The sequence below is a fragment of the Saccoglossus kowalevskii genome, chromosome 13 (genome assembly GCF_978046115.1).
Source record: "Saccoglossus kowalevskii chromosome 13, keSacKowa6.1, whole genome shotgun sequence".
In the NCBI taxonomy this organism is placed as follows: Eukaryota; Metazoa; Hemichordata; class Enteropneusta; family Harrimaniidae; genus Saccoglossus; species Saccoglossus kowalevskii.
This window is the reverse complement of record NC_140653.1, coordinates 32027509-32051243: the sequence shown is the minus strand read 5'-3', so window position 1 is coordinate 32051243 and position 23735 is coordinate 32027509. Positions and strand designations below refer to the sequence as shown.

At 37.7% G+C, this 23735-nt stretch overlaps 1 protein-coding gene across 1 annotated transcript in view; it reads left to right on the top strand.

Moving 5' to 3' along the window:
- Positions 1-15137: 15137 nt before the first annotated feature.
- Positions 15138-23735, top strand: part of LOC100377818 (protein unc-13 homolog B-like) — a 161597-nt gene continuing 152999 nt past the window's right edge. Inside the window, exons 1-3 of the mRNA XM_085507221.1 lie at positions 15138-15309; positions 15443-15472; positions 15901-16000. Coding sequence (XP_085363347.1) covers positions 15288-15309; positions 15443-15472; positions 15901-16000 — 152 coding nt within the window. The 5' untranslated portion in view covers positions 15138-15287. The remainder of the gene's footprint in view (positions 15310-15442; positions 15473-15900; positions 16001-23735) is intronic.

Sequence of the window (23735 nt, the reverse complement as noted above, 5' to 3'; positions counted from 1 at the left end):
AACCATTCCATGTCGCAAAGCAACAATTTGAGATATGAGAAATTAATTTTCCTATAAAACCAGTGAATAAAAGTGGTAATGACGTTTTGGATTCATGTATCTTGAAAAATTGTCTATTGACCCCAATTTTGTTTTTCGGTATTCTGATGGCATGAACTTGTAAAAATAAAAGTATGACAAACATGACATATAATCTGCAATTTAGCTCAAAACTCCTTAATGGTCAAAAGTAAACATTATCTTTGTACCTACCCTGTTTACACCTGGTTATTATAAAATGCCAGCAAAACGTTTATCATTCGTATACATCGCAGTGAGTACTTTTTATTCATAAATAACTTCAACAGGACTACTGGATCTGTATTTGTCAAATATAATTCAACAAGTTAAACACTTTATATATGCACGAAACGTTTACTTCCTTTCCCGTAAATGAAGTCTGTTACCTTTGATGTGGTTTTTGTGTAACCTGCTAGTTTTATAAAATATCTATTTGCCCCAATAATGTCATCATATCAAGGTGGATGCACTTGTCTTGCTAAAACCATCACCTGCCACATATCTGTATGTTAAAATTTAAAACCAGAGCTAATAAGTCAACATAACTGGAACTCGCAGTAGCATTTCTTGTGCCCAGACTTTGCTAGTAACATCTATGCAAGAAAAGTGAATTTACAATGGGTGAGGAGTTTGAAACTCGTTTGAACATTGAGCTCCTGCATGTGTGTCATATTGAATCTATCCAACTTGAGGCTAGATAGTGACTGCTCTGTTTTCATGAACACTAATGTGCATGAAGTATTACTTTTGGTATTTTATCTTGATATTTTCATTACCAGATATTCTATCATTTTAAAATTTACAAATATGTCAATTGTACTTTTTACACATGCAAAACTCTTCAAGGATAAAGCAGTGCTGGTGGTTATTATAGATGAACAAATTCTAGAGACAGGTTTATAGTAGGGGGTGGTAGTTTCATTACATTATCCTTTAATGTCAAGAATTTCCAAATTTTAAACTTGACCTTTAACACACACCAAGAATACACAAAATGCATGTGTGGTACTCGTGTAACAACAATGTTAAAATTGTAGTGTAAACTTTGCTAGATTTGGTGTTGTGTTGTCCCAACATCAAGGTTTTATTGTGGTACATTGTCTGTATAATTTGTTTAGACATGTATCTTAAACTATGATCCCGTCTTTTCATAATTCTATTTATACAGTTTTGTCAAAAAGGTACATCTCTATAATTTCTTGATTATTTTATTTGATGTTTTTCTCTGGAAGGAGTTACTAATTTCCAGAATCTTTTTGTTTTGTGAGTTGAAGATAATTTACTGATATCTTTTTTTTTTTGTAAAAAAACAAAACATGATATTTCGCAGAAAATGTGTAATATTTATGATCATCTCTATCCCAGAATACTCCTAAAAAGCAAACTTGTAAATAAAGATCATATGACTGTTAACTTTTAAACTGTTGTGTCCATAGCAGTGTTAATTTTAAATGTTGGCCAGGAAGGTTTCATCAGGGGTAGTTTTACAATTTATCAGTTTTTGTCAAGTAAAGTTGGAAACTAGTTGAATTCGCATTGTATACCTAGCCACAGTCACCAGAATGTTAAATCTAAAAAAAACACAGTCAAAAAATCTAGAAGACGGAATGAGCAAGTTAGAAAGCTGAAATGAGAATCTAGAAACATTGAGCAAGTCAGAAAGTTAAATGAAAATATAGGAGATACAATGAGCAAGTCGTAGCTAAGATGAGAATCTAGCAAGTTAGCTAAAATTATATAAAATATGCAATGAGCATGTTAGAAGCTATGATTAGAATCGAGAAACATTGAGCAAGTCATAAAGCTAAAATAAGAATCTGAGACAGAATTAGCCAAGATGAGAATCTAGAAGATACAATGAGCAAGTTAGAAAGCTAAAATGAGAATCTAAAGATGCAATGAGAGAGTTAGAAAGGTACGATGAAAATCTTGAAAACACAATAAGCGACTCAGAAAGATAAAATTAGAATCTAGAAGATACCATGACTGAGCTGTAGCTAAGATGAGAATCTAGAAAACACAATACGGTAAGCTAAAATGATAATCTAAAATCATTGAGCGAGTTAGAAAGTTAAAATGAGATTCTAGAAGATACAATAAGCGAGTTAAAAAGCTAATATGAGAATCTAAAGATACAATGAGCGAGTTAAAAAAGCTACGATGCAAATCTTGAAAACACAAGTGAGTTAGAAAGATAAAATGAGAGTTTACTACATCACCTACCAGAAATGTGGAAATAATAAATTTCATTTATTACTACTTAGACTTAATTACAGATTACAGCCCGAACGGAAACTATTAGGGAATATACCGGGGTCCACAAAGAACACCCTAGGGTAACATTCCCTATAAAAAATGGCCATGTCTAAGGGGTCACCCTCGGGGTGATCACGCAATCGAGGCCTGACCCATTCATTTGCTTTTGTTTCCGCTACCCAACGGTTGCATAATTTTTCAGCTAAGGTGCTACCGAACAAAAGTTTTCTGTCTGAGCATATCATGAAATTCTAGTGGTGACTTCGACAACAACATTATATTTGCCCTTATTCCTATTTTTGGCACGGTGAATTTTCTTGTTTTTTCATGATCATCTTTCTTATCTTTTTCTAGACTTCATAATGCCCAAGTCTCTAAAAAAGACAAAGAATGTTCTGACGGAAAAGTCAGGACGTAAGACATGCTCCTCTTGCCTTAAAAAAATGCTGAGTTGGTGATCCGCACATGTGTTGCCATTCATGTTTGGGTTGCGTCAGGGACTTGGGTTATTGCCTTGAGGGTCTCTGCGATCTTTGAGATCCAAAAACGTGGGAGCATTGCGAGGTAAGGCTGAAGGCAAGCGATTCAAAGCTGGTAAATCCCGAGATAATAAGGGGAAATCCCTAGCCACAGTTAGCGATGAAATGTCTGATTCAATGAGTGAAAAATCTCTCCCTCCACTTGGTAATCAAGACGAGGCTCTCCTCCAATCGAGAACCGAGAGTGATCGAGAGTTGTCGCGATCTGACTCACTGCTCGATGTAGTGGAATCAACGATCGAGGCTAGACCTTTAAGACCCATTATCTCTGGGGTAACGGTGACGTCGTCGATAACCTGGAAACAACACCGGTGGCGGCAGCAGATGCCCCTACTTGTGACTCTGTGAGGGGAGGGGACTCCAGTGTTAGTACCCCTGAACAGGGTGGTACACAACCCATTTGCGGGGTGCAGCTACCACTTACCCAGCAGTCTCTAAAAAAGACAAAGAATGTTCCGACGGAAAGTCAGGACATAAGACGAGAGACGTCAAAGCGCTCGACCCCACTTTGTCGGGACAGTCACAGGCTACCCAACCAACCGGAGCCCAGCTGACCCTTACTAATATGCAGTTAAGGTTGCAGCTTGTGAACCAGACAGTGCTTGGCGTGAGACTTTTGTTTTGTACGGGCCGGTGGTAACCCCCCCCAGATGGGGGAGTCGCCTTTGGACCCGCTCTCATCGACACTCTCCCCTCCCACTGCCGGTGTGGAGACTACACCCGCTGGCCAACTCCCCTGGGCACTTTGTTTGGCCCAGTCTATGGAGGGTCTCAGAGGACGATGGAGGGGGGCCATTTGGGAGAAAAGGACAAGCAGCTTAATCCTGGTTTTGGAGCGGCCCTGTCCAATGCCTTCCGTTGGGTGAATCGATAGCCCATTGGGGTTATGCAAACTGTTGATGGGTCTCCGGTGTGGGATACTCATGTGGTACCACAGCCTTCTCCATTGGCTCCTCATCCCGGTACTCATACCTTTGTTAAGGTGGGTTGTGTGGATCGGGAAGGCCACGTTGTGTGGACATTTGACCAGCACCAGTGCCTACAAGTGCATCTGGCTTTACATGCAGAACTTAGACCCATCAATTTATAGAATGGTCTTTGGCATTAGAGCGTCAGCTCACCTTGCTAAGTTCTTGCTCAGCAATGATCCTCGGGCAGATGGGCCAGTACCTGGCTGCGCAGAGAGTCGCTATGTGCGATATCATACTGCCCTCTTGGCAGGAGCGGTTTCAGTTGAGTGGGAGGCAGTTCTGAGTCAGTGTGCCTATTCTACGCCAGCGGGAGACGAATTTGATCGCCTGTGGAGAAGGCCTTGGGGCATGACCGGCTATTTGGTGGCCGGTTAACTGATGCAGTGAACGATTTGGCAGTTGCTGAGGATCAGCATATCCAATTGAAGCAATCATTCCTGTTGGCCAAGGTGGCTAGTCCTTCTAGTCAAAAGTTCAAATCAAAACAGCAAGGCGACTCAGGCAGTAAGTCCTCTGCTCGGGACTAAAACCAGCGAGGATCAAAGCGCTCATGGTCTTCATGGGGCAGAAGAAGTAGCGGGAAAAGTCAGAAAAAGCCCAAGAAACGTGGCTTTGGTGTCGGGCATTCTGACACTTCTGGGGACCAGGTGGTCGCAAAGTCTCTTTGAAGGTTTTGCCGGCTGCCTGGACATGGATGGTGGTATGTCTCTGGGTCTCCCTCTCTGGAGTCCTCGGACTCAGGCTCCCCATCTTCGTCCTCCCATACTGGAGCCTGGAGTTCGGGGAGCTCTAGCTCCTTCCAGTGGGATCGCGCCTTATGCAGCACATTCCAGCTTTGCGCAGGAGAATTTCCGATCCCTGGACACTCGCAGTAGTGTCCCCTGGGTATCAGATTCCTCTTCAATCTATGACTCCTCTGTCTCCTCATCCTCCCTCTGGACTTTTGCCGAGGGACGAGGTCAAGGCAGAGACGATCCAACAGAAAGTAGCGAACCTTCTGGAGAAAAGGGCGATACACCAGTGGAGAACCATCATTTATTACCAGGGTTCTATTTCTACATCTTCCTCATTCCCAAGAGTTCAGTGGGTTGTGTCCAGTCCTAGATCTCTGTCGGCTGAACGGGTGTGTGGAACTCAATTGCTTCTGGATGGAAACACAGGCTTCGGTACTTCTGTCAGTGCACTTGGGTGATTGGCTGGCATCCCCATTCACCACTCCTGCAGCCGGTATCTCAGATTCCCATTAGAGGGCAATTTTTATGAGTTTACTGCTCTCACTTTTGGTCTGGGTGGTAAGACATGTGACCCAGCTGTTACACAGGTCGTTGGTCTATCTGAACCAATATCTCGAGGTGTTAGTGGAGCATGTGCGGTTGACACAAACGCTCCTCCACGAGTTGGGCTTTTTAATAAATATTGCCAAGTTCAATCCAATACTGTCTCACAGCCTGGTTTTTCTGGGTATGCGGAGCAAGGCTTGTTCACCCCTCTCAGGAGCGATGCGATTCCCTTACAGAGCTCGCCAGCCAACTCCTGTTGACGTAATTGGCGTTGATGCAAGAACTGATGTGTCTTATTTGCAAAATGACTTCAGTTCATCGTCTGGTTCTGTTAGTAGCTCTCGGGTCTCATCCAAGACAGAGGAGCTTACTGGACTACACGGCCCACATACGGATCCTGACGTTGGGTTCAATTGTTGGACCAAGCGATATTGGCCCTCCTTTTGTGGAAGGACGCACGAAACTTGGAAACGGGAATACCCCTAGATCCGATGACTACCTCGCTGACTCTCATTACAGATGCGTCACTCCAGTGATTGGGCGGTCATCAGATGGATATTCAGGTCCAAGGGACATGGCCTCCCTTATATTCAGGGCGCCACATCAATTGGTTGGAGTTGCAGACCGTCCTACTGTTTCTGAAACATTTTCAGGAAGTCACACACTACCAAAGAGTGCTGCTTTGGAAAGACAACACTTCAGTAGTGTCGTACATTAATAAGGAGGGGGGCGCATTCCCCCACGTTGTTGAAGCTAGGTGCCTGGAAAACCAAGTGGAGCTATTGGCTCACCACCTTCTAGGGATAAGCAACAGCGATGCGAACACCCTCTCAAGACATATTCAGTTCCAAAACACCGGGTGGCAGACCCCCAGTGGGAGGTGGATTGTCTTTTTTTGTCTCTTGGACAGGCTCTGGATAGACCTGTTTTCCAATCACCGGAATGCCAAGCTCCCGATGTACGTGTCACTCCTCCCGGAGACGAGCGCTTTCGCCATGGATGCTCTATCGATGTCTTGGAGTCTCATCGATGATTACGCCTTTTCACCCTTTCCACCCAACTGGTGCACCAAGCTATTCCATCTTCCACCGTAGAGACTGTCAATAAACTCGTGCAAGCGCAAGGCTTTTCTGCAGAGTTGTCCTAGTTCCTCACTTTCGGCACAGTCGGACGGCATTAGACGTTTGTACGAATCCAGATGGAGACTGTTCAATGATTGGTGTGAGGGAAGGGAGATTGATCATCTCTGTCCCTCTATTAGCGAGGTAGTCGATTATTTCCTATATTTAATTGATCAGGGGAAATCTGCTGGACTTAAACTGGCTTTGAGTTCTATTATTGTACAACTGTTTAAGTCTTTCTGTCCAAAGTGGCCACACGCCAAGGGGCTAACGAATCCTCCTGACTGAGACTTTTCATTGGTTCTATCAGCGATACGACACCCCCCCTTCAAGCCTATGGACAAGGCGGACATGAAGTCCCTATGAAAATAGTTTTTTGGGGGGGGGGCATCAGGTAGGCGACGCTAAGAGATAGGGGCACTGTCCTTTAGTGACGGATGTGCTTATCATATGAGTGATTGTCCGTTGTCGTCCGGCGTCAATGTTTTACTTTTTCGACTTCTTCTTGAAAACTACAAGCCTGAATGCTTTGATACTTGGTGTATATGTACCTTGGGTAGACCTCTCTCAGATTTGTTCATTTCATGATCATATCTTCAATTCTCTAATTTTGGTGAATATTTTTGTAATTTTTGGTAAAAAGTGATATTTTTGACTTCTTGTTAAAAACCGCAAGTCCAATTGCTTTGATATTACATATATAGGTACTACATGTGGACCTCTCTCAGATTTGTTCATTTTGTAATGATATCTTTAGTTCTCTAATTTTGGTGAATATTTTTGTCATTTTTGGTAAAAAGTGATATTTTCGACTTCTTGTTAAAAACCGCAAGTCCAATTGCTTTGATATTACATATATAGGTACTACATGTGGATCTCTCTCAGATTTGTTCATTTTGTAATGATATCTTTAGTTCTCTAATTTTAATGAATATTTTTGTCATTTTTGGTAAAAAGTGATATTTTCAACTTCTTGTTAAAAACCGCAAGTCCAATTGCTTTGATATTACATATATAGGTACTACATGTGGACCTCTCTCAGATTTGTTCATTTTGTAATGATATCTTTAATTCTCTAATTTTGGTGAATATTTTTGTCATTTTTGGTAAAAAGTGATATTTTCGACTTCTTGTTAAAAACCACAAGTCCAATTGCTTTGATATTACATATATAGGTACTACAAGTGGACCACTCTCAAATTTGTTCATTTTGTAATGATATCGTCAATTCTCTAATTTTGGTGAATTTTTTTGTCATCTTTGGTAAAAAGTGATATTTTCTTCTTGTTAAAAACCACAATTATTTATGGTGAAAATGATATTTTTGAATTCTTGTTGAAAACAGCAAGTCCCATTGCATTGATACTATGCATATTGTACATTTTCTAATGATATCTTCTGTTCTTTAATTGAAATGTGCATTGCTAACAGCGGAGCTATCTCAGCCGAGAGGCTGCTTGTTTTGGAATGTCACCAGGTGAAGGCACACAAAGTGCGTAATGGAGCCAACTCGTTGGGTTTGATGTCTGGTGCCTCGCTCGAGCAGGTGCTTTGAGCAGGATTCTGGAGATCTCAGAATGTCTTCATTAACTAGTACCTGAGAGACATCCAAGCGCTGGAGGAGGGTCACTACAAGTTGGGACCAGTGGTGACGGGTCAGACAGTGTTCGTTGACCCAGCTTGCACCACCAAGGATCTTTATGCACGAAAGCGTTAGCACGATAGTGTCTTCAGCCGAAACCAGCCTTCTTTGCTTGACGCTGCGCTATCGAACCCCAGCAATACACTGTTTTTTATGCATTAAAATTGTTGGCCCTATTTTATTGTTCAGATGGCTTTAGCAAGCCTCCCTAAATTTGGGGGTCTACTCTCGAGGCACCCGGTTCCTGAAGAGTCGTCTGAGTGGATGTATCTCAGTTTTTGACTTTTCTTCTTTTGTGTCGAAAAATGTACATTTCAGCCGTCGGAGCTTCCCCACCTCCGGTGAGCGTGCTACTCTGCCTAACGAGTAATAAATGAAATTTATTAATTCCATGGACCTTCTGGTAGGTGATGTCAGTAGTAAACTAATAGGGTTGTACAAACCCGTTTGTTTACCTAATCAAACCTACCAGAAAGTCCTGAGGATGACCCCTTAGGCGAGGCTTTTTTCTATAGGGAATGCTACCCTAGAGTATTTTTTGTGGACCCAGGTATATTCCCTAATAGTTTCCGTTCGGGCCTGTAATCTGAAATTAAACCTAATGAGTAATAAATTAAATTTATTATTTCCACGGACTTTCTGGTAGGTATGATTAGGTAAACAAACTGGTTTGCACAACCCTATTAATCTAGAAGATACAATGAGCGAGTTGTAGCTAAGATGAAAGTGATGAAAACACAATAAGCGAGTCAAAAAGATAAAATGAGAATCTAGAAGATACAATGAGCGAGTTAGAAAGCTCATGTGAGAATCTATAAAATACAATGTGCGAGTTAGAAAGCTACGATGCAAATCTTGAAAACACAAGCGGGTCAGAAAGCTAAAATGAGTATCTAGATGATACAATAAACAAGCTATAAAGCTGGAAATCTAGATAAAACAATGAGCGAGTTAGAAAGCTAAAATGAGAATCTAGATGATACAATAAACAAGCTATAAAGCTGGGAATCTAGATAAAACAATGAGCGAGTTAGAAAGCTATATATTAATCTCAATCTTTTTTTTTTTGGCATGGCAAATTATATGCCAATCTTCGGGTGTTTCTCATACCGGGTGCCCTGGGGGGGGGGGGGGGGCTACTTCCACATTAAGTGGATAAGGGTGTACAGCCCACCTCTCGCAAACCATACTCACTTCTAAACCACTTTAATTTCTATTTATATACCCACTTCTAAACACAATTGTTTTCAGCGAAAAAAAAACACAACTTTCGCAACCAGTGAGCGCATCCGGGCGACACATTTTATTCAGTCTTTTCCAGTATCTGGCTTTGAATATAAGGACCTGTGAAAAAGTAAATAAATGTTACACACTTCTAAACCAAAACATTGATAAATGACCACCCACTTTTAAACAAAAAAACGTGAAATGACACCCCAGTCGGGCAGCACATACTCGTATTGCACTTCTATGGAAGTAGCACCCCCCCCCCCCCGGACCGGGTGCCTGCAAAGAAATCATATTGATTTAGATAGTATGTCAGTGAGTAAAGACTGTTTGGTCTTCGTAGTGTTTGACGGGAATGAAGCTGTGCAGAAAATAAAATGCAACTAGGTAGAATTGTAAAATGAGAATTTAGAAGAAACGAGACATAAAATGGCTTACACGAGAATATAGAAGATACATTGAGTAAATTAGAAACTATGTTAAAATTTGAATATAGAAGAGAATGAGCGAGGCAGAAAGCTGACAATGTCCTGATGATGAGGGAGAAAACTAAAATGAGCAAATAGAAAATACACCGATCTTGTCTGAAAAGCTAATACATGTACGCAACCATGAGTACAAGAAGACATCGTGGAGCTAATCATTAAGCTAAAATGATAGGAAAGAAGATACCACGAGCGAATCTGGAAGCTAACATTAGAACATAGAATATATATTAGAAAGTTAAGGTAGCGAGACTATTATTTGTGTTGAAAATTACGATTTTCACATTTATTTATTAATTGATGAAATGCACTATAAACTTTCATGTGATAAAGTCTACATAACATACAATGTCATGTAAGTTGGTTAAAATGTAGATTTTCTGAAGGGAAGCAAGGCAGCCTCAGTAGTGTTTTCCAAAATCAACAACACAGGTTTAATCCGTGTGCCTATAAGTTTCAAAGATAAACTCAAGACAAAGCAATGTTAGGGTGTGTTATCAGTAGCTTACTTACACACAATTATTGTTTCCAAACATTTGAGTGGTTTGTCTCCGCCCTTATTTGTTTCACAGATTAGTCATTTGCATATGAATGTGTCAGACACAAGGTCACACAGCCACTGAAAAAAAAATCATTGATTTTGGTGTTTTCATATGCCGAATTTATCCAATTATAGCTATCCCATTCTTTTATTTTTTTGGTTTCCAATAGCCTTATACATATTGAATGTCCCTACACATGTTAAAACAGACCTTGATGGGAAAACAAATTGATTGTGCCAATGAACAAGCTTGAAAATCTTTGCTGTTCCTTCATGGACGTTTTCTAGGAGTTTATGTTTTTCAAAATACAAGGTCTTTAACAAAAAATAACGTATACTTATTATCGTCGGATTAACACCAAATTTAAGCTTTAAGGTGACAGTGAGAGGAACTTGAATGTGCCCAGACAAATTCTTTCATCGATTATTTACCAACGAGTTGTGGTTTGAGTTGGAGGCAATGCGACTAAAACAGTAATTGAAATTCAGCACACTATTTTTTTAAACGCGTTGCTTGAAAAAAACTGACTAGACACATTCAATTTACCAGACTATTGAACAACTAGGAAAAGTGAAAAAAATACTTCTTATCGCCAGCATAAATGCGTAATTATTTTTTTTACAGAAAAAGTAATTTTTCACCTTTGGTTGAGTAACGTGTCGTAGAATGCAGATACGAGCATGCAAAATACACCTGTGAAAAGCTGGAAGTCTGGCGATTCTAAAAATATATACTTTCCTGGGTCTATTTATAGTCATTTAGTCACAATTAGAAGATGAAAACAAGTATGAAAATAATAGTCCCGCTACCTTAAGGTGAGAACATAGAAGAGACAATAGGTGAGTCAGAAAGGCAGAGATAAGAATTACAAACATTTCTAAATTGTTTGTTCCTGTCTTTGTATTCTGCCCTCGGCGGCGATACAAAGTAGCACGAGTTGCGCCCTCGTGCGATCGACACAGTATTTAGAACATCTGTCTCGTGTCCATCTGGTGTTGTGAATGTACATTTACCCCGCAATATACAAAATCAATGATTTATAAGACGAGGATATAAAATAACGTGAATCGTGAGATGAACACTATCCACGAGACTAATTAAAATGAACATTCGTGGAAATACTAATTAAAAGCAAATACGTGAGTTCAACAAATTTCAATACATTTCTCCGATGATTTCGTGGTCCTGTATAGCATATAAATATGTATACAGGAATAGTAAGTTGTTTAACTGTAGCTCTTAATATAGAGTACTTTATTTCATCTGTTGTCTCGTTTTAGAGCTTGTAATATATAGAGATGGGTGAATTACAGGTAATGCAGAATTTGTGATACTCTCTTGGAAAAGTTTTGAAGTGTGCCAAAAATCAAAAAAGATTTCATAATTAAAGCTAAGAATCATGGAAGTATATTGTATTTGATATCAATGGAAATTATATAAATACAAACACAAAGCAATAGTATCGTGGATTATAAATGATGTCAAAGTGTCAATAAATACGATATTTTTATTTCAACTTAATTTTAGTTGATAGAAACATTTATTAATTATTCTTATAACTGTTACAAAAACACAATATTCTTTTGAAAAATAGAGTTATTAAGCCCATATGTTACTTGTATATTCGTCAGTCTTAAGCACAGGTCGTATATTCGTCAGTCTTAAGCACAGGTCGTATATTCGTCAGTCTTAAGCACAGGTGACGACTCCCCCCTTTAATAGCTAAATCATAGAACTCAGGGAAAGCATACACCTTCGAGATTGAAATCAGCGTGGCATTCACTGATTGGTGGATAAGATGACATTCTGCACCAATGAGCAATACATTCAAAAATAGTAGTTAGCATACTGTCAGCGCTTATGTAAGGATTGTTTCCTTCCATGGAAATTCACGACTCAAGAAATAATATACAAAAAAGGGACGTGAAGGCGTGAAGAATGTTGAAAGACATCATAGCTGCCGGGACACGCAGATTTGAAATATTGAAGTCCTGTGGAAGAAATACAAACAGTTTTCTACCTGAATATACGTGAATATCCGGGCATTGTTGCTGTTTTATGTTCAGAGTACATGTGATGTCACTGTGCAGCAAATAAAACATGTCGGTTGTATTATATATGTCATCTCTTCTCTTCAAATTCGCATTCTTGTCATTATACTGCTCTGATTGTTTCATAGCTACATACTTGAATAATTATTGTATTTTGCCGAGAAAATGTTAATAGTAATACACAAGCAGTCTATGGGAGTAATATCCTATTGGATACGGAGGTACATTATTTATCAAAAGAAATATTTGTGTCAGCTAAAGTTATATTTTCGAAATATAATCCACAATAGCATTGACACTTGGAAATTTATTGTTACAATGATATCATTTTTAACCCATTGACCCCAAGATAATAAGTTGGAGGACACTGTACATCTCAGGAAAAGGCGATCTGTATTACGGTATGTGCAGTGCACAGGGGGGAGTATTTTATTCCACGAGGATCAATACCATATGCCAAGATAATTGATTGCCGAGACCAGTCACCTTTATCTCATGATACGTATGCGTATCACATTGCATTAAGTGTCTGTCAATTATTCTCTATAATGGTTGTCTAAAGCCAACTTGTATACATTACATACACATTATGAACAAATAACCACGCAACATTTGATTCGACCTGAAGACCACGTCAAACGCGACACTCCGCGTAAATATACGTGTAGCTCACTGCTCCTTATATGTATATTAACACCTTCTAAAAAGGAGGAACACATCAGTGAATAATACATGACAGTGCATAAAGAACTAGGGCTTAACATTGCCATATCTTAGAATACCGTGGATATTGAAACAATAAAAGTAAAAAAAAAAAAAAAATGGAAAATCCCAACCTTGGCTACGGTTGCCACGACTATGCAACTTGTAACAACAATATAACAACTCCAAGCAACACATTTAAAAGTAAAATCACAAAATATATGTTATCTATTTATATTACTGATAACGTTAAATATTCGTGTCCACAATATTAAGCTATTAATTTATTTAAAAACTGTTTTTAAAAAGCAACAATTTTGCTTTGTGACAAAACCGGTCATGGTCTTGGTCTTTTGTCCTTCAGTAACCACATCTCAGAAAGATTCTACGAGGCGCTACCACATACACCTATCGCCTCCGACCAGTTCAGCTTGAAAAGCTACATGGGAATAAGACAGTAAAACAAACCCTGAAATACAAGGATTCAGCAATTGATAATATTTATCAAACTGTAACCTTTAACATTTCCCCAAAAATGCGTATGTGTAATCAATTCACAGTCACAGTGTTTACCATGTGCTGGACACTCACTTATAATCACGTGCATGAGTAGTGTGTATAAATGGCAGTGATTAATGGTGGGGATGTCATGGACTGGGAAAGGTTATAGTGGGTGACTTTTAATGTGATGCTATAGGCTGGGGGTATGGTAGGAGAATTTTAGTGGGATGCTATGGAGAGAGTGTGGTATGGTGGAGTGGCATGGATTAGGAAAGTGCTATGGCAGGGAGATATGCAGTGTTGCTATGGAGGGTACACTTCGGTAGCATGGAATGTGTTGCTATGGAGGAATATAGTGGGTGGTGGAGTGGTAAGGTTTTGCTGTGGAGTGGGAGGGATATGGCGGGCGGATATAGAACCTGTTGGAGTTGGAAGCATATTGTGGGGTGGCATGAAGTATGTTGCTATGGAGTGGGGTGGTGTGTTGCTATGGAGTGGGGAAGGATATAGTGGAGTTGTATTGAGCGTGTTGCTATGGTGCCATGCTGATTTCAACTGTTCATGTTAACCATAACTATCGGATTACCAATTGGATTCTTGCCAAATATGATTTGTAAACAGGAAGACAGCTAAATATTAATTTATTTAATAGTCCATAGAAATATGTACATTAATCATTTTCATACAGTGACGTCGAAAATTTAGTGTACACTACTCATATGGATCGAACACCAATTTAACGTTAATTGTAACATCGACTAGCAATTATATGACATTGAATATCTTACATGGCACAGCTCCAAGATCTATAAGTGATATGATCAGATCATAAAAACAATTCACGATCATATAATATTTTGTAATTCCATTTTCTAATTATTTATTATTATAAGTACATTTTAATAAAAATATAAAGAAATAAAACAAACAAGCTGCAAATCCAAATAATTGTTCTGTTCTGTTATTGATGATAAGTGCATGGATCATGCAAGGTTTCCATAATACAAATATGTGTTATCCCACCCCTCAAACAGTGGTGTCAATGATTGAAATCACAAGTTACAATCAAACTGAATATCCTGAACACGCATCAATCGAACGTGGCAAGTAGTAGTCTTTGGGTGCGGGAGTCACGGTGTGGCATGCCGTATCATATCATAAAATTACAAAGATGCAGTGCGGAATAGGTGCATCGTAGAATTAATATCGAAGTCAAATAAGCAAAAAATAATTATTTTCTGTCACAGAAAATGAATCCGTTATATAGTATTGTTGGAAGTTTAATAACCGCGCCAGGGACAGAGCGCTCCCAGGGGCGCGAGAGGGCGCTGTGCATACACATATTTATGAGCGATGGGTGCGATATAAAATTGAAATATAATCAAAACACAACGCGTGATATATAAACAAACACAAAGCGTTTAAATGCAGGACTTCGTCGATAAGGTCGATTTCCTTAAATTGTTTATCTGATAAACAAATTAAATACACTTTCTATTGTTTTACGGTGTTAGTGTGTGATAAAGTTATTATTATTGTTTGGAATTCGGTGTATTCAGATTTATCACGAAGCCGGAAGGGAATATCCGAATAATACAAAATGTGTGTTTTATATTCCTAGAACATGACAATTCTGAGTGATTTATTGTGTTCTGTTACGTCCCTGGTTCAGTTGTATTTTCGGGCTACTACATTATTCATAAGATTCTTTTTCAGTCGGTCCTCCCTGTGTCGTGACGTCATGACTAAGCTCTGATTGACTCGAGCGAAGATGGCGGATGCGACGCATCGCAATGGATAACTCAGTGATCTGTTTGAAGCTACCGTACTGGAAACACCGCTACTGTTTTCGCGGAAACAACGCCATGAACGCGTAGTTTGTAGTGTGTAGATTTGATGTGGCTGAAAATATGTCTTTGCTATGTGTCTGTGGTGAGTGTCAACCAACCACACGCCGGTATCGTTTCGTATTTTGCTCTGTGATTTGATCTCATCCGTATCAAACTCCACATTGAACGTGGCCTCATATTTCAACTTATTTTCTTGTATGTTCTTTTAATTGCAGTAAAGTCAGCTAGATTAACAGGAGCTGCAGGTAGGTTGATATTTCTAAATTATCTGTACATAATTTGCTGGTAGTGTTACGGCAGTGATTTCTCACTGTACGTTACGACCTGGCAGAGCGATAACTGTAAGAGGCGCGCTTGGGTGAAAATCTGCTATACTCACTTGGGAATCCACTACGCTGACCCGCATAAATAAACCAGTGAATCCAATTTTCCTAATTAAAAACAAGAAAGAAATCAGATCATGTACGGTGATCATCCGAGCTTTTAGAATAACGGTGATCAACGATTAGCTGCGAAAGCCTGTATCTAAAAATAACTAGATACCCTGGTGATCGCAGCCGTCAATGGTCCGCCGTTGTACGAGAGTGCAGAACGCTGGCTTTTTGTTATGCACATATACAGCAAAATAGTTATTTCCGTAAGATTTAATATTTATTTTATATTTCATCGACAGATAAATTTAACTCGTACGTGACGCTCAAGCTACAAAGTGTGAAATCAACGACGATAGCCGTGAAGGGAAACAACCCGAGCTGGGAGCAGGATTTTATGTTGTGAGTGTTTACGTTTAAAAAACAAAAGGGGTTGGGTTCCAAACATGCGTACTGTCACCTTTGTGACTGGGGATACCTTCCAAGGCCAATAATAAACGAAACCCATTGCATGAACTCCATAATATACGGATGTTTCTTTATTATGCAAGTAACTGCCACAATTCATGTTGGTTGTAATGCATCAAATGCTGTATACAAATACTGTGAATATTACTACATAAATTACGGTGAAATAATAATAACCATATATAATTATTGGCAATTTATATTCTCTAGCCCGTCCCTGAAACGTGATGTGTTGGTAATTGTTTTTTTTTTATATATTCAGGAGGACAATCATTTATGATGACATTATCATCATATTTGAGATGAACTCTATACTATATTGTGTGTGATATAGGTGTGTTTGCCATGTGTAATCTTATATTGATATCATTAATAATGTGATTGGTGCCTTTTTTTTACTCAGTTACATACATGATTTGATTGGAAAGTGCTATTTTGCCATTTTTGAATGTTTATTCATATGAATATATATACAAATGTACCATATATTTCTGTTCATACTGGTCAAATATGTGCTTGGTGTTAATTTTTTCCTGATAGTGTGTCACATGTTGTGAATATAAGGTCTACCTGATAACAGTGCTAGACACCTTATGACATCGGATTATTATGTGTATTTGATTTACTTTGTAATAATAATTGACTTTCAAATTTTAACCCAAATAACAAATTACAGTATGGATTGACTGACAGTTTGTTTAAGAGTATCTAATAAGTAACCATTGATTATTCCTTTCCTATATTGTCTGCAGGTGAAATGACCTGGGCGTGTGCATATACTTTAGTCACTATTTTCTTGTCCCACATCAATTTTTAATAAGTGTATTTTTCTAAATGATGTGTCAACTCTAGTTGGAAGAGACTGTGTTTCTCTATAATTTGGAGTCTTTATTGTGTATGCTGTAGATAAATTGGTTTTAGTTTTTTTCTTAGTAATTGACAGGTATGAAAAACTGATGTTGAAAAGACGTTGACATTTATTAGTTCTTCTGTTCCATTTAAAATGATATAGACATAGGCAGAACAGCCTTGACTGCTCAGGTACAGGTGGACCAGCTTGTGCAACACATTGTCTAATTTAATATTGAATCTGAAAATTATTTAAGGAAATTAATGGAATATTACTGTCCAAGTTCATACTTAGCGATATTAATATTTATACTGGTGGATAGCAAGTTCAATTTCTGTGATCTTTAAACAAATCTATATAATGGGTTTAATTTGCTGGACCTATTTATTATTTATAAGCAATTTTTTTAATTGCTAGCATCCCAAGGTAAACAAAAAAAATAACCTCATTGTGAGTATGTGTAATGTTATTTATATTTTATTATGTCCTTTTTGTTGGCAACAATTCTGATGTTTGGAAATCAGCTCTATAGTCTATTCAAGTGATATAGCTTCTTAGTTTGGTGGGCATAGATCAACATCTTTCCCTCATCCAGCTAAAATATGATGAATGTAGATTTCTGTGGTCATAATAATTATATTATGTTTGGGTCATACATATCTTTAACTGATGTGTGCATATCTACTTGCACCAATATTTGGTGTAATATTTCCATGTCCCTCTTAATAACCATAACAATCTCTGGTTGCAGTTTTGAGTGTTGTATGTGCATGATTTCTGACGCTGACTGATAAGAGTTAACTGAAAAGTTAGATTTACTGTGTATTTATTATTTTTTTATTTGATTATTCTCATGCTTAAAATGCAGTGCTGTGTTGGGAATTTTTTTCTTCCATGTTGCATTGTATTGTTCATCTCATGCTGAAAGAGTTATGGGAAACATGAAATATCTCGGACCAAATAAATCACATTTGATTAGTACATGCAAGATTACCAAGTACATTATATATTGTATAGTGTTTGTACTATTCTTTATATTAGATAATATTATTTATTAGTTCAGGGAATTATATTGAGTACATGCTTAGACCATCTTTCGCTAGTGTCTTTGGTGCATGTAGCAGTACATCATTCAAGTCCTGAATTATTTGAGTATAGGTAATTTTACCATCTGTTTTATTGTACATTGTAGTTTGCATTATGATTACTCATAGTTTCCTGTGTGGTATAAACCACTGTCAACAAACCAACCAGATAGTCTTATCTTGTGTGTACTACTGGGATAAAGTCAATATTGTTACAGTAGCATACCTTGTGTATGCACTGCTGAGTTTATGATTATTATCATGTTCACATCTGTTTTTTATCTCCCTTTGCTCTGATGTAACTTATGACAGAGTAAGAAAAATATAGATGTGAACATGTTATGTCAGCGTAAAGGAGATTAAGGCGGAGTTTAAGCTCTCTGGAAGCGGGTTTCACCGATGCAACAGATGTTGCAGTTGGTGGTGTTCTGTACTGAATTTGAGTGTCTTGAACAAACTGTCTTATTTCAAAATAGGTGTTCGCAATATTTGTTGAATTTTCAAGTAGTTGTAATATTGTAATATATGCTCTTTTTATTGTATATTGTAATATATACTCAAAAAGTGCATTTTATACGTATATATTATGACGTGGCCCAGGAATTGTCAACTACAATTATAATTGAAAAATTACACAAAAGACATTATCCAGTGATCGCAATATTTACACATCAGTAAAATTTGTATCTTAAATTACCAGGTTCAACTTTTTCTAATGTGAACATAGTATATGATTTGGTAGAGATTAAAGTTCAAGGGCTGTTCACTACAATGTAAACACCTTGTCCTACTTGCATACTCTTTCATGTTGCCTAGTATGTTGATGTAGTTAATAATTTATATGAACTGCACTGGGAATTCATTATTTCATTATAATCATAAGGTATTTACGCAGAATAATAATTTGACAGTATTTTGTTCAATCATGCTGGAAAATGGGTGGTGGCTATCTTGTATCATGTTATAAATTTAAATAAAAAATTTAAATGTGTTGTATACGTAACATGGGTCCCATATTAAAGGCAACATGTCGCACAACCACTGTCTTGAACATTAGTTGCAATATTATTATATTTCAGTTGTGTTTGGATGAAGACTACACATTCATGATAAGTATATGAATGAAATAATAAACCATACAATAATAGACTTCTCAGTAATATGTTTAGTTTCACAACTGATAATACATGTAGTAGAAAATATTCTGACAGAACTAAAATAACAAATTCTGACTTGATGTCATTCAGGATGGCTCATAGAGTTTACATCATGCTAAACAACTTGACGTGAGAAATTTTGAGATGGTCCCTCGGGTATGAAGAGCTCTCTATAGACCCTTTTCTCACTGATTGATATTCATGTGTTGTAGTATTTAGCTCATTGACTAGCAAGCAATACTCTAACAATCCTCATGACAGTTTCGACATTTTCTTGTGTGATAAATATTTTAGTGTTGTCTGATTACGTATTCCCATCAGCTGGCACAGTAACTTACAAGTCACACCTATTATCTGAAACTGAAAATTACCAGCCATCTTGTTTGTAGTCTTATTGCTTGAAATTCTACCTGTAAAATGCTTTCTCTACTCAATTGGGACATGTATAACCAATGGCTATACTAAAGTCAGGAATTAAATAGTGATCACTTTAATCTCGGATTACAAAGCACTGTAACAAGATTTTCCTTTTGTGCAGGGCCACACTATCTGAATTGTGTGATCTGAATGATCAATGCTGATTGCAGGGCCATGTCAACTGAATTGTGTGGTCTTAGTGATCTGTGCTGATTGCAAGGCCATGTCATCTGAATTGTGTGTTCCTAGTGATCAATGCTGATTGCAGGGCAGTGTCAGCTGAATTTTGTGGTCCTAGTGATCAATGCTGATTTCAAGGCCATGTCATCTGAATTGTGTGTTCCTAGTGATCATTGCTGATTGCAAGGCCATGTCATCTGAATTGTGTGTTCCTAGTGATCAATGCTGATTTCAGGGCCATGTCATCTGAATTGTGTGCTCCTAGTGATCAATGTTGATTGCAGGGCCATGTCATCTGAATTGTCTGCTCCTAGTGATCAATGTTGATCACAGGGCCATGTCATCTTAACTGTGTGTGCTCCTAGTGATCAATGCTGATTGCAGGGCTATGTCATCTGAATTGTGTGCTTCTAGTTATGAATGCTGATTGCAGGGCCATGTCATCTGAATTGTGTGCTCTTAGTGATCAGTGCTGATTTCAGGGCCATGTCATCTGAATTGTGTGTTCCTAGTTATCAATGTTGGTTGCAGGGACATGTCATCTGTATTGTGTGTTTCTAATGATCAATGCTGATTTTAGGGCCATATCTGAATTATGTGCTCCTAGTGATCAATGCAGATTACAGGGCCATGTCATCTGAATTGTGTGCTCCTCATGTTCAATCCTGATTACAGGGCCATGTCACCTAAATTGTGTGCTCCTAGTTATCAATGCTAATTGCAGGGCCATGTCATCTGAATTGTATGCTCTTAGTGATCAATATTGATTGCAGGGCCATGTCATCTGAATTGTGTGTTTCTAATGATCAATGCTGATTACAGGGCCATATCTGAATTGTGTGCTCCTAGTGATCAATGCTGATTGCAGGGCCATAACATCTGAATTGTGTGATCAGAGTGATCAATGTTGATAGCAGGGCCATGTCATCTGAATTGTGTGTTCCTAGTGATCAATGTTGATTGCAGGGCCATGTCATCTGAATTGTGTGCTCCTAGTGATCAATGCTGATTGCAGGGCCATATCATCTGAATTGTGTGCTCCTAGTGATCAATGCTGATTGCAAGGCCATATCATCTGAATTGTGTGCTCCTAGTGATCAATGCTGATTGCAAGGCCATGTCATCTGAATTGTGTGCTCATAGTGATCAATGCTGATTGCAGGGCCATATCATCTGAATTGTGTGCTCCTAGTGATCAATGCTGATTGCAGGACCATGTCATCTGAATCGTGTGATCCGAGTGATCAATGCTGATTACAGGGCCATATCATTCTTTGTGATGAATTCTGATTGCCAAGTGTCTCAAATGGAAACAAAACCTATGGAAAGGTTATCCATGTTATTTTCAGAGACATGTAGCACAACAAGGATTATCTTGTGACCAGATTATTGATTTGACATTTTATCTCTGTGTACTGAAGTCAGATATCATTTCACAGCTTAAATATCTCTTTCAACGATAAAATAATTCTTGCCATGGTAATCTGATTTGTGTTACTGTAGATAATTTTGTGTTTTTGAATTAAGACAAGCAGAGATACATGTTGTTAATTTGAAGTAAAACACAGAGAGTACTGGCAAATGTTGTTCTTGTAATACATGTATGTGTCATTGGTCGAGCACTTCTTGATGGCAAATAGGTACATTTAATTTAACAGATCTCTGCCCCCAGCACTACCACATTATTCAAATGCTATATGTGTGCACATGTCACAATTGTGCCAAAATGGTCACATGTCACATGCTGAAATTGGATGACATTTAGGATGAGAACCTATAACACATGGCTCAGATAAAGTTGCTACATGTAGAACTTGGGATGGATATTTGTTGGGAAAATAAGGATCATTCATTCACAATGCAACTGTCTTTATTTAAAAGTAAGATATTATTATTACAGCAGTGAAATCATTGTTAATATTTCTGAAAATACCAATGAATATGGTGTCAACCAAATGCCCAGACTATATTAGTAACTGTAGTCATGTGACACAATTGACATGAGTTCGTTCCTTCCCTCAGCACACTGGGAAGATGAAATCCAAAAGTTATCACTCCTGTATTCCCAGGCTTGAATCAATTTATGCATGACTTCTTCTGTTCACATAGTAGTCAGCAATAACATCTATGTATTTTTTCAGTGTACTGATTCATGAATGCACCATGAAATGGTGTTTCTTCAGCGTCACTATCACTATCAATGGGAATGGTACCAACACAATTTTTTGGCCAAATGATTTGCAACAATTCTCTTCGCCAAAAATGTTGATCCTAGTATTAATTAGTAGCGTCACTTAGTATATGTAAACTCATCATTGCAAATTTAATGCAAGAAAGGTATCAATGTACTTATACATCAGGCAGGCAATTATAAGGCACCATGCTAAAATACTAGCAATGTAATTGTGAGTAGTTGTTTTATTTTATTTTTCAAACCAGACCTAGATGTGATAAGAATGCCCACAATGTTTCATCACAATCATTCTTATGTTTTGCAACATGCCAGAAAACAAAAAAGCAAAAGCAGTGTTATGACAAGCTCTTAATGCAAATATCGACTCCTGAATAATTTAAGGGGTAAAGTAAGAAAAATATCCCATGTTTAATGTGTATACATATTAACTTGTTTACCAGTATTAGTTGCAAAAGTTAATGAGTGGGTGAGGTCTGAATTCAAATAAAATTATCAACAAGGTTGAATTTTACCATTTTCATTCAAAATATGGTAAATTAATCGATTCAGTTGTATGCAATGAGTGATGTCAGTGTTCAAATGCGATTGACTATCTGTATCAGTACAAAGGTCATGTGAATATTAAAACTGGATTATATAGGAATAGGATAACAATAACATTAAAACGAATGGTCTGGGGTAGTTCATGTATGTTCATAACAATTCACATTGTATCTTAATACAAAATGGCTACCAGTACTATTATATTAATTATGTGTTTTCTTCAATCTTTTAATTCCATTTTACGCGCCCTTCTTTTAATTTTCTGTGGTCCTTTGCTAAGAAGGATAAACTACAAATTGTAAAAAATTGATCTGCCACTAAAATTAATCCAAAATAAATGAAAGGTTACAGTCTGGATGTGCTTTGGGTTGAGAAAAAGGGAATGTTTCCAATATTATGAGAAGAGGAGTTATAGAGGGTCAACCACCTGGTGTCAGTAAGCCTGGTTTATAGTTATCATTGACAAGTGTTTCTGAGGATCACTACTTCATACAAACATGAACATGTTTCATCAATACTAATGTTTTGGATTCCGTCTATATGCCTGTTTATTCGTGCGTGTACTGGACCAATCTAAATTGTTACAAGTCACAATGCACATCAATTTGTTTTGGGTTGTAAGTTGCTACAAAGACAAATCACAATGGTCTACATGTGTACATCTATTTGTTTTTCATTTTATTGATCTTTGATTAGCTGGTGATCATTTTTATCAGCAACAAAAAAACGCACAAAAACTATATTTTGATATGGCATCAACAATTTCTCTGGCATGCCTCAGCAAATTTCATTCAAAATTGGGAGGAAGTGAAATTATGACCATTTGAGGTCAAATTCTCGTGTTAGTTTTTCCGAACTTTGACGTCTTCATCTGTCTTGTAAGACAATCTTTCTGAATACCCCAAACATAAATATTGATAGCACTGTACTTTTTTCATTAGTGCCAGTGTTTATTTTGTCAAATTGTGAGCTTTAAGACAAATATTTAATGCTCTGTAGAATGTAAAATGTAGATTTTCACAACCAGTGTCTATTTTTAATAAATAATGTGGCTTCCAGCCCATTGTACTTACTGTCACATTAAGTCTTGACACACAAAAACATTTTTTCCTCAATTGTGTTCACAGATATTTTAATTTATTGTGTATATTATGTTTCTGTTACTCTTTGTATTGGCATGGCAACTTAATCAATGTTTTAACATCCATTATTAAAAAATATATATCTCTTTTATGAGATTTTT